General features: G+C 39.2%; 1 protein-coding gene across 1 annotated transcript in view; it reads left to right on the top strand.

Annotated features, from left to right (window-relative positions):
• The first annotated feature begins 738 nt into the window (after positions 1-738).
• LOC139734474 (uncharacterized) overlaps positions 739-13,041 on the top strand; it is a 59,958-nt gene continuing 47,655 nt past the window's right edge. The window contains exon 1 of the mRNA XM_071645257.1: positions 739-1,466. Within this exon, the coding sequence (XP_071501358.1) occupies positions 1,278-1,466 (189 nt within the window). The 5' untranslated portion in view covers positions 739-1,277. The remainder of the gene's footprint in view (positions 1,467-13,041) is intronic.

Here is a 13,041-nt window from a genome sequence, read left to right as displayed (position 1 = left end):
AGAAAGGTCGTTGATTGGCTGGATGTTTATAGAGCCCCCCCCCCCCCCGTTGTGACGCAAGGCGTCATTGGTCCATTGAGGGAGCTGTGCTATTACATATTCATAAATGTCGATTGTTTCCGTGGCTTGCATGTGTCTCATCCTGCATCATGATAATGTATTGTGAAACCGGGTAGGGGCTTGTGAGAAGAGGATTACAGTGGAGAAACTTTCCCGATAGAGACATCACCAGTTTAAGTGCCAGACGATGACTAATTTGATCATGTTTAACCATGTTATTACAGAAATATGTTTGCAAGCTAAGAGAAACGGAGCTAGAGAGAGAATACTGAAGACGAAAAAATAGAATCCGCACATGACATACGACGAACCCCAAACCGCAAAGGCAAACGATTTCAACCCACCCTTTAGGCCGAGAAATGAAATAAAAATGACAAGTGCGTACCATATCCCCGATGATGTTATGACGCAATGGCAAAAGCATGTCCAAGACTTTGCACCGCCTTCACTAGCATGGAATTCTCGGTCGCTTACTCCTCCGATGTGTACCTCCCACAGGGACACAACACGCGGAGTCAGTAACCGCGGTTTCGGAGTTGGGGAAAAAACATTAAAAATTATTGCGCCCTCACTTGTCAAAATCTGCCAAACTCACAGAGCTACAAAAGTCGGAGTCGACCATCGAGAGCTCGGCATGTTTGGTGTGAGCAAAGTTGAGAACATATAACCACACTTGCTCTATTCTGTTGTCAAAACCAACAGACCCGAGGCAGTATTCGGATGCGTTTGCGTGCTTGTAAGGAGCAGTCAACATTTCACTTGGCAAAGCCTCTTCTCCCGAGACTGGTCTCTGGTCTGTTGCTCCGTTGAGCGAAATCACTGCCAGGAGTCAAGAAAGAGGGCCAGAGAGACGATATTTCCAGGGAGGCTGCGGTGCTCCTGACAGAAACGATAAGACCCGGATACCCACCGATGAGTGTTTGATGTTTTCATTCATATCAAACAGGGATCTGCAGCTCTTCGAATGTGTGATTTTTGAATCTGGACCTAAAGAACTCAGCGAAATCATTCTGAAGAGAGAGCGGGACCTCATTGTTACTACCACACCCCAAGTTTTTTTTTTCTTATCTGGCCACTTATTCTGGACTTAGCTGCTCATTTGAAGTCGATCTCGTTCAGGGCCTGCAGTGTTTTCCGTTCTGCCCTCAAAGTCTTTGGCTTTTCTTCGTCAGCGGCTCAATCCCCTTCTCTCTTCCCGTGGTGTCCAGGAAGTCACAATGAAGCAGACATCAAGAGTCAAAGCCGTGCTCCTTGTCCATCTCCTCTTCATCTCGACGTGTTCCGGAGGAGCGGGAGAAGGCTCCCGGAGACGTCGACCGTCACACTCACAGCAGCCTAGCGTTACCCACGACACAGACTCCTGCTCTTACGTAATCAAAATACCATCTCCGGAGCAGTCATGTGAGGTGAGTTGGTGTGAAGAGGGGTGTGACCTTGGTGTTAGTGATGAGCGAATGCCTGGCGTTCGAACTTGCGCATTTCAAGAAATCGTTCAGCCAAATGACACATGCAAACACACACATTATTACATATTTTTGCATTGTTAGGTGCATGTTATACACGAATATGGTTTTACATATTATGCGCATCGCAGAAAAAAAAAATACTAAAGACCGATACGCGTCATGTTGCGCATTTCAAGAAATCGTTCAGCCAAATGACACATGCAAACACACACATTATTACATATGTTTGCATTGTTAGGTGCATGTTATACACGACTATGGTTTTACATATTATGCGCATCGCAGAAAAAAAAATACTGAAGACCGATACGCGTCATGATTCGGCACAACGCACAAAAAAAAAAAGACCGTCTGCCATATAGTGTTCTTGGAGTTTCCGATATTTAGCGATAATTGTATGTCAAAGTCGTTATCCACTGCATGTAAGTACCTCATATTGTTATCTTCGCTCTCGTGCTCGTTTTATACGATTAGCTGCGAAAAGATGATGACGAGAAAATAGAAAACCAAGTTTACATTAAATATGACAAAAAATAATACACTTTTATGTGAAGATGTGCACCGTACATGTAAACGTAAAAAAACCAACCATTAATATTGGTTCAATTTTAGTCGTATTAATTTTGTTGTCCATTTCTGTGTCAAATAATGTTGTTTTTCCTCAATGATCTCGTTCAAGTGGGTGCATGGAGGTGCACCACCCTGGTGGGTGTAATCAAAGCCACGCGCTTGTATAAAACGCATTTTAGATGATAACGCTGTCTGTGTCTTATTCATCAGGATCTAATACATGTAGCACGAGCAGTTACATCTTTAAAAGATAAAGATCAAACCGTGAGCATCCAAGTACATGGTCCTCATTGCGTGATCGTCAAACCGTGTTCGACTTTTCGCCCACAAGTTCCACATTCTGCATCCGACTTAAACAAGATGGCAAAGAAACAACGGGTGGCATGTTAAAAATAAAAGTTCAGTTGTGTGTAATAAGCGCTGAAGAGAAAATTGCCTTGAACAGCGAGCCCGCCACCACCCCAGAAGGGTGGATAACTGGTGCTTGCACTTGATCGCGGGGAAAAAGTTGCCGAGTACATGAGTGAGAAAGAAGCCAAAGGTGTGAGGAGATTAGCTGGGGGAGTGAGAATGGGAGCAAATGGGAGCAAGGGGAAGTGGCGCTGACAATCCTGGCACTGGTATTGCGGTTTGGATGGTAGAGATTAGAGTGCCTCTCGTTGACGATTTAATCATATTTTTGGCTTGTGCTGCCATCGTCTGTGAAGGGAGGGTCGCCGCGTACTTCCAGGACGAAAGAACCATCACGTTCAACATGTTCGAAGCTGTAAGGCGGGTCTTGAAGCTTGATTTACACCCAATCCCAATGCCGTCTGAACAGTGGGATGTAAACCGATCCGTTTTCCATGTCATGGCCTCAACATGAGACATTTGCCATGACATGCATCGTTTAAACCTTACCCGTTTGTTTTTTTCTGTGCAGAAGCTTCCAGTGAAGGATCAGCTGTCAAGAATATTAGTCAATTCTCATGTGCAATTAATTGCATTTGAAAAAAAAAAAAATCCGAAATGTAGGCCCTGCATCCCCAGCACCGACATACCTTGGTGTCTCTATGGAGCATTACATGGATGTCACCCCTCCCCCATGATTACAAAGATGAAATAGGTCGCAGTTGCTTGCAGCTGTATTTCACTCCTTTGTCGTTGAAGGGGCGAGTGTGGTTCAATGAAAACTCGAGCTCTGCGAGAGAACTGTCGAGCAGGTGAACAGGTGATTCATGTGATACGCATAAAATAATATCATTTTAGTGTCATTACTTTAAAAAAAAAAAACAATAGCTCATTCAGTAAATCAAGGCAGTCCCGCAAACAAATAGGACCTACAAAATTAAAATAGTACAAAATTGCTTCCAACAACATTACAATAACTACACCAGACAGGGTATTTGAAGTCGAATACAGGGGTTAATATACCAAAAATAGGTTATCGGCGTGAAGCAACGCAGTAAAGCACAATTTTTGCCTTGAATTTAGTGGGCCAACGTAATTTGCCTTTTAGAAGAACGAATAATTGCATTTCAGGGCACCTCAATCACTTCAGCAATCTGTAATTTTGTAATCGTGACATTTAAGGACTAACATAGCCCAGTCGCAATCTTCCGTGTTACTTTGGTTGGTCGATATGGAGATGCAATAGACCCGTCGAGCTTTGTGGTAATAGGCTTAAAACAGACGCGAAATTAAATTTATCAAAAATTGGACGGAAAACTAAGGGACCCTTCCATTTCGCGCTTGCCAGAGAAGTGAGTGTAAATTGTTATTATTTTGTAATTCCGGAAGCTATTGTCGTTTACTATGGTAACCACGCAAACGTAAACAAAATTATGATTACTTGTCACGCGCGCCTACGGTTTGTAAGCAGAATTACTCTCACAAACAGTCACCGATGTTTCTCTCCTTCTCTCCCCCTCCCCCTCTCTCCTTTTCTGTCAGTCCTTCTGTTTGTCAGTCTGCTTGGTCGTCTGTTTGTCTGTTTGTCTGTCTGTCTGTCTGTCTGTCTGTCTGCCTGTCGTCAGTCCGTCTATCTATTCATCTCTCTCTCTCTCTCTCTCCTTTGTCTGTCTCTTTTCTATGCTTTCTTTTATGGCGGGAAACACGTCCACACTTTCGCGGGGTTACCTAATGTCACAATTTGTAATATAAGTCTGTTTCTGGCCTGCGGGCTTTAGTGTATCATTATCTCGTCTTCAAGTTCAGTAGTATCTCTTTTGTGTCACTTTATCTAATTTGAGTTGACAGTGTAATTAATCAAAGAAAACGTTGCAGAGAAAGATCTCCTTATGGGCTATACACATAGATAATCCGTCTACAAAGTTAAAGTGGATATTCGTATACACATGAGAACACGTATTCATGGCAGTCTAGCAAAACGGCATTGCTTAAAGGGAGATTGCAAACGATTTTCATAATTTCACATCATGTAGTGCAGGAATGTCGATAGTGCCAGGTATAGATTTGTGGAATTTATTGTGGCCCATGAGTAGATAGACAAATACTTCGAAAAAACCCAAAACATATTACACTGAAGAAGGATGATGACATAGGAAACTCAAATATTCCGGTAATCAATATGTAATTCCATTACAATACCACTTGCGCAACAACTTCACCTGTATAGACAATGATAGAATTCATGCTTGCATTCTACTTTTGTTCTGGATCCACGAGCACCCAATTCTGCATTCCTTATGGTGAAGCTGCTATGTCATCATCCTTGTTCACTCTCTGTTATGAATTTTGAAATAATCTTATACTTACCCCATCACTATAAATTCTGTAACTCTGTACCCAGTATAACAAATTTATATGTGTTTAAATGCAAAAGTCTGAAAATCATCTGGAGTTTTTGTATTAACCCCAACACTGCCCAATGATATTATACATACCCTCATTGTGCCCGTTGAGTGAGTGGGCCCTTTAAGGTGTTTCTCGAACATGTATTGTGACAATATTTATATCACTTTATGTTATTCATGATTATCACGTCATCATAAATAAACCTTTACACATCATCATTAATACAAAATCTCCAGATGATTTTTTTTTCAGACTGAAAGTAAGTTTGATTGGACCATGCATATAGAATTGGAAATACCTGATATTTTTCAACGTTATGAAATCAAAATTGAATAAGTAAACGGAAACTAAGCAATGTATTGTGTTCAAGAGATAGAATAATTGTGTTGCCTTATAATACGCAGGGCAGGCTAATAGTGATATGAGCGCTTCTCTTTCAGAAGGCACTATCAATGTCAGTTATTCCGGCATTGTGAAGTATTCCATTCTATATCTACATCAAAACATGGAAATAATTCTCTGTACTGACATTTTCCAAAAATGTCAGCACAGAGAATTAAGGAATAGAATCAGAGATCAGCCTATTAAGAACGCCTCGTGCAGTTTATATCGATCTAATCATGCCCACACTGCTTGATTGCCTCTGCTAATCAAGTGTCACAGTCGTTCATACATGGTTGTGTCATATTCGCAAGAACTTCAGATAAAAGTTCGAGGGTTACAAGAAACAAACAAATAATGAGCTGAGATCTGGCCGATCTTATCCAAGGTTTTACACCACCTGGATGAAACTGTAATACATCTGCAACATATGATACATCTACAACATTGGATGAGAGTTCGAGGGTTACAAAAAACAAACAAATGAGCTGAGATCTGGCAGATCTTAGCAAGGCTCTACACCACCTGGATGAAACTACATTGTATAAAACAAATGCAACATAATCTCATGTAGACGAAGCATATCGGACCATGCGCTGTGTTAGAGGTTTCTGACGACACCGATTGGTATCTCATGTATGCTAGCTTCTGTCAGGGATATGACTTGGATATAGAAGTTTACTGATACGTGACTGGATGTGTTTCGCGAGGGGCGAAGATGGTATTAAAAACAGAGGGGGTCTATGTGATAGATAAAAAAAGCTATAGCGTAAACGATATGCCTGGAACGCGTTTTTATATCATCAGGGTGATTTTAATTCATAATGTCCAAAATTCGAAATTCCAGGGTGTCATGGATTTCTTTTTTTGTTCCCGCTGGGTTATGTCTGTGGTTTTATGACAACGTCATCCCTCATTGAATCTGAATAGTTGATGAAAAAAAAGGAGACTCGACATTCAGAAGAAGCTCTGATCTTAGCAAAAAGTAAACAGGAAATGTAGATAGTTAGATTAATGTGTATAAACGTCTGAATACAGATAAGGTAATAGTTCAGTTTCAAACTGAACTGAAACTGAATAGTTATGTATGATAATACATGCATTTGTGTGTGTATGACGATGATGTTGGCGATTTGTACCACGCATTGAAATCTCAGCATGATTGGTTGGTTCGTCGGCACTAACCAACTCAAAGCAGTGCGGGGTTATCGCTCTACCAGAAAGAGAATAATGTTATAGATGAGCTTCGAGCACAATTTTAACAATTTCGTGCCTGGGCGGATGGCAAAGTCGCCGGTAATTCAAGTGGAGTGTTAAGTCACTTACCGTAACTTTGGCTCCCGCCCGAGACTGACGGGCACAGCATACTAAAAATTCCATATCTCTACGCACCACCAATCAATGTGAGGAAGATCGGGTAATCAGGGGATTGTGGGAAGGTGTGACGCCATTACAGATGACGCAGAAAGTAAACGCGCGCCATGCACAGATTGAATTTATTCGAACACACACACATGATTTTATCTTCCCGTAATTCCTCGTTCAAATTTTGATCAATGATTTAAAAATCATATTCACGCAGTGACATATTTACACCAAAATGAAAAGTAAAAAAAAAAAAAAAAAAAAAAAAAAAAAAAAAAAAAAAAAAAAAAAAAAAAAAAAAAACCTGGTACGTTCTTTCCACCCATTGATCTTATTGTCATATCATGTACAACGAAAGCATACAATAATGCAAGAAAAAGGTATAGATTCACGCAACAATATAATATAAATACTTCTTGATTCATATCGATCAACTTATAGGTATATTCATTAATGATTTAAGTTGCATCGAGGAGGTAACTAGTTAGCTGCATGATCACATAATGCCTTCGTGCGCGCACAAAAAGTATTGCATGAAGACATATTTCACAGCCTTCGTGTATATAACATTTACTGTTGAGTCATTTGATCAAGGAGAACCCTTTTTTTTGGCATACTCGTACCCATTTTGTCAAGATTTAGTTAGTTTGTGTGATCAAAATATGCAGTAAGTTCATTCTGTGTACTTTGTGTGTGCTGCATAAACAGACTGACCTGTCCACATCGCCTCCACCTGCATACATACACAGGGAAAGAGAGAGAAAAGAGAGAGAAGGGGGGGGGGGGGTGGGAGAAGGCAAGAGAGAAGGAGAAACGAGGGTAGGTGAAGTTCCCACATTCAGACAAAAAAAAAAGAAGAGAGAAAAAATAGACAAGCGATGTTGAATGTATGAGAAATAATGTTTAGAATACATGTTTAAAAAAGAGATCAACTAACAAAAATCATGATGAATTATTGGAAATAATGCTGTCATACCGTAAGGATAAATACCTCATTCTTCCGAGGAAAAACCCAACAGTGAGTCTCATATTTTAAATGATGGGTCAGTAAAAGAACAAACAAATCCATAGTATATATATCATTTCCAAGTAGATACTTCACATAAAAACACCCTGAATACGTGTTAGTGTGTTTTTTTTTCTTTCCCTTGTGCAAAGCAGCAGCAGCAACAGCAACTAACTCCAACCGATCGCAGATTTTATAGACCAACTCGTTCAATGATCGGCAGTCATTTATAATGACTGTAGTCGGTATCCTTTGATCTCATTGACTGTGGTATAGCTGATATTGTTGACTGCACATTCAGATTGTGCGAAGCTTTCACATTCAATATTCTATCTTCCACCCATTTTCCGATTCGAGACGTGCTTACCAGATACGTGCCAGAATAGGCGAGAAATTCTGTTTTCGAGCAAGCTTTTTCTAACAAACTTGTCAAAGTTATAGAATTGAGATAATCGGTATGGCGCCATTTCAAAGTATTGTGATGTGTCTGTCTCTCTAGTGCCATCATGTGAAATCTTGATAAATCACAAAATCCAATTAAACTCACATCATATCACCAAATGGCGTAAGTCTAAATTCATTGTGGGTAATATATTAAATATCTTTTCCTCGAGTGACTTTTGAGCGTTAGAGACAGCGAAATCTGGTATGATCCTGATTCCTGAGGCCTACGAACTGCACCTATTACAGTGTTTCTATCGTTCGAAGAAGAAAAGTGATTATCCTTTTCATTTCGCTGTTATAATGAGCCCTCTACGGCATGTACGGCTCAGTCTCAACGTTGTCGTGCGAGACGAAAATAACGTAATCACTAATAGTGTGAGAACACTTCCTTTATGAACAGCAAATTTACCACTGCCTGGAAATCCCTGATTTTCTTGCATCTGTTTTTTTTTTTTCTTTCAAGGAACTGAATCATCATTTTTCGATGCCGTGTATGATTTACATAATGATTGTTCTTTTCTGTGATTGAACTACTGTTGCGTCGAGAATTTAGAGTGAAGGAGTAGCCAATGACTTTGTAAAAAAAATCGTATTCGAGGAGATGAAGTAATCTCAGCTGTCCTAATTTTACATTCCCGACATACAATAACAAAAAGCTTTACGGCTAACTTCACCCGACTATTCAAAGGGGTGGTATAGTTTTAGTTGAGATGGGGCTTCAGGTTTCCAACTATTCTTTTTTGCAAGATAATTAGAAACCGCTCATGAAATAATATGAAAATCTAAAGGAATTCAAAGTTTATTTCATGAAAATTCACTGGTTTTGAAATGGCTGAGATATCCAAAACAAAAGAGTTCCTAATAAAAAATGCATGGGACCCATATCTTATTTGGACCACTTTGTTTTACTTTACGGTTTTCTAATATCTCAACTATTTCAATTTGATTTTGACCAAATAAACTTTGAATACCTCTTAAAATCGCATGTCCTATAATATTTCATAAGTGGTTTCTAATGATCTAGCAAAAAAAAAAAAAAAAAAAAAAGGGTGAAGGCAATACTCAAAACCCTGTGCCCTTACTTTGTTCTCGAAGAACGCAGAGAAATTGATTGAACATCATTTTATTTTTTAAAGTCATGTACGGCTGCTACTAAAGAAAGCCAGATGTGGGAACTCCAGTTTCTTTCCCCTCTCCCGGGGGTGGGGGTGGGGATGGGGAAAGGAAATGGAGATCTTGTGGGTAGTGAAGGAGGCTGGGGCATGTAGCTTTTGACACTCCGTCTACTTATTTATATCTGCAGTATAAATATCCCAGTGGTTTTTTTCACTTATCTATTTACTATTTTTGGGAGGGGGGGGGAAGGTGAGGTGGTGGTTACGGGAAAATGGTGGTAAAGGGGGAAGGGATAGTGAATGGAAGGGGTGGTTAAGGATAGGACGATGTGTATGCTCCTTCCCGGATCTTTACTAAAGGATGGAGGCTATTATACAACTCTCTGCGAGGACTGGATTTTCGAGTAAAGATCTGTGCTCTCACCGCTGACGTGTCTGCCGTTTGTTCAGCCTCCATTTTCATCATTGAAATGGAGTGATGTATTACCATCAGAAATGTACGTTACCCAGCCTTTTTTTCCCCATCACGATAATAGTGCAATGACCCATGCATGGCAGACATAATTTTCAAGTTCCGTTCATTATACTGCTTTCGCGGATGCTGCGAGTCTTTTATTTCCCCAACAATTGCGAACGATTTCGCCTTCCTCTGAAAGTGTATCAGGAGTCCAGACTTCTCAAATTTGGCGATTATATATATATGTATATTTGATTGTTATCATTACCTTTATTATTATTGTTATTATTATTATTATTATTATTATTATCATTATTATTATTATTATCATTATCATTACTATCATTATTATGATTATTATTATTACTTGTGGGAGGGTGGCAGTTATCTTATTGTTTATCAGGAAACTATATTACGAGAAAAACACATGCTAGGAAATGAGATGAAAAGTTCAATTAAAGGTCAAGAAAAACTTTATCTTTTGATAATTTCATCATCATTTTGGAGCTAAAAGTTTATTCAACAAAAACAACAACAAAAGAGCAACGATACTCAATGAGGATTTAGGCCTATATCATGGAAGAGAAAAACGAAGAATGGGGTGGAATGATTAAAGTGACCGAATGAACACCCTTGCCATAATGTTCAGCTCCCTTAAGGCGTCAGAATTAGATGACAAATTTTACTTTGTTTCTGAAGCAATTATTTTCTAGCAAATTCGTCAGAGATGATGGACACACATGTCCTGTTTGTTCCCGCTGTGTCTTTGTATAATGTAATGACTCGTGCCTTACAAAATGTAATTTAGGAAGCAGTTCTTTTTCGTTCGATTCGTCACTATAAATACGGATGTTTTGATAAATGCTGAGGCCAAAAACATCTCGTAACAATTAAGGCTTCGCTCTCACAAGCATGACTCGTTTCCCCATTATGTGATAAAAATGCATTTTTTTTTGTTGCTTGAATTATTTGCACACCAAAACAAATTCACCAACAGATCTTCATATCCATGTAAACTTTTATGCCTAAGGAAAGAGAGGGCAAAATATAATTTTGACGTGAAATGAAGGATATCCAGACTCAGAAGATATTATCTTATCTACATGTATGTAAAAGTGGACATCAACTGTACTTGAATGAATTTTTTCCCCTTTACTTTGGCATCCCACTGGTAGTAGTCGAGTTACGCCTAGTTTCATTACGTTAATGGTCGTAGCATACTCAAAGAGGCTTAGAACGCCCGCTTAGCTGCCGCGATATAGATTTGAAAAGAAACAGGTCATCATGTCTCATCAGTTTTGTCTAAGTACTCTCCTTTAGAGTGACCGTGACCATAAGAGTTCTCCTAGTTAGCATCAATTAGGACACCAGGCAGCAGGAACTCTAGCCAGCGTGGCATCACCTTGACGACCCAATCAAGTACTTCGCGGAGGAGGGGGACACTGAACTCTGTATAGAGCGCCCGCATGGCAACCCTCATGACTGATGTAATGAATGTCGAATATCCTCGTGCGTTTTGGAAACAACCAATACCTTTTTTGTTACCTTGTTAAACCCTGCCTTGAGTAAGAAGAAAGACATTTCTGTGGACAGGTTTCATTCTGTATCCTTTGATTACGGTTTGCTCATTGTTTTAAGGTAGAATAAGCACTTTTCTTTCCATCGAGCAATGATTCGTTGTATACCATACAACCCAATGTTGTTAGATTATCAAAATCCTCTAAATCTCAATTTATAGCAGACACTTGAAATATTGACAAGATATTTTAGAGCATTCATGTCAATGTTTGTCTCGAAATAGGCAATATTTGTATCTTTCTGATTTTGTGCAGATCTAATGTATTTCCATTGAATGTTATATCAAACGATACTTTTTTTTATCTTGTGTGGTATTTCATGCCATATCAAGACATTTCAATAAGAATAGAAGGGAAATGAAAATCAGAAGAGTTTCTGGTAAAGTGAATAGGTCTTCTATTGATGTTGGCTATAACTCGACAACCTAACAGCTTTATACAGATACAGAGAACTCACAAAATCCAACAAACCAGAAAAAAACAAAGAACTGACGGTCTCCAGGCCCATTTTCGTCACGTCTTCATTCAATACCATCATTTCTCAATTTAGCGTTGTCCGGAGAAGCTTACTGCTATTGGTCAAATTGTTCTTCATTCATTCGTTTTTGGTCAATTAGATTAAAAATCAATCATTCCAATACCTCAACTGTCTTCTGTGTGTCTCTGCTGCTAGGCGAGATGAGATTGCTCGAATCAACTTCGTCTTTTTTTTCAAACATTAACTTTTTGTTTTATTATTCAAATTTGCCAAATATCATATGGGCCTTCTGTGGAGGATGAAACAGATCTTTCACTGTTCATGTGTGTCGGTCGGGTGGATAGTTATGAGTAAGTGCGGGAGCGTTGTGAAAGAAAAAAAAAGTGTTTTATGTATAAAACATGATTAAAGCGTTGAATTATGATTAAAATTTTATGAGCCACAGATTCAATCAAGGCATGAATTACAAGCGTTTAAACCGTATATCTGGAAGACGATTTTTGAATTGCGATTGACGAAATCGGGTGAAAAAGCACAAATTTTATGACAATCATGTTTCAAGATTGATTGACGAAAGACGAACTTTAAACGGGCATTCGCACATTCCAGAGTGTCCGGGACGAAATTGAAAACACATTTTGAAACTGAATGATAGCTGACGAAAGTGGGAGGGAAAACGTATATCAAAACGTAAGGGCTTAACGGGAAGACCAATTTTCTACCTGGTAAGAGCCAATTGGTTGTGTTGCCATTTCCCTGCTTTCAGAAATGGAGATGAGCTGTTAACTGCAGTGCGATGTAATAGCGAAGCGGTTTTAATGTTCCACGGAAGATGTTATCATTCTTATCAGATGTCTGGGTACTGCACATGCTTTTAATGCAATTAGCCATGTTATCCCACTGCTCTAAACTCATGTCTGTTGGCATGGAGACAAGATTGCAAAAGAGGCATCTCAAAAAGTCATTCTGTTTCTTTTTTTTTCATAAAATAAAAACACACTTTAGTAGGTCATCTGGAGGTCTGCTCTTGAACTTTATCAATCATCTTCTTGTATCCGTCACCTTGAGGGGTAAACGGCGCGAGTGAAACATAGTGCCCTCATGGTCTCTGTTACGTGTAATAAAAACATTGATCCTTTATTCAATTCAATTCAATTCATTTCTATCTCATACTTCTCATATCAGGTCACACTGAAAATAATATGAGCCCAAGTCATTGTGCTTTACAAAAGAATACACATATTATACACTATAATTTTGATGATAACCGGGCCATATCGAAATTTACGATTCGAGTTGTACAAATATTAGAGAAGTATGACGGGA

Source organism: Diadema antillarum, unplaced genomic scaffold (genome assembly GCF_040938485.1).
Source record: "Diadema antillarum isolate AM-2024a unplaced genomic scaffold, OU_Dant_1.0 seq00000527_RagTag, whole genome shotgun sequence".
Taxonomy (NCBI): domain Eukaryota; kingdom Metazoa; phylum Echinodermata; class Echinoidea; order Diadematoida; family Diadematidae; genus Diadema; species Diadema antillarum.
This window is presented reverse-complemented; position numbering and strand designations above follow the sequence as displayed.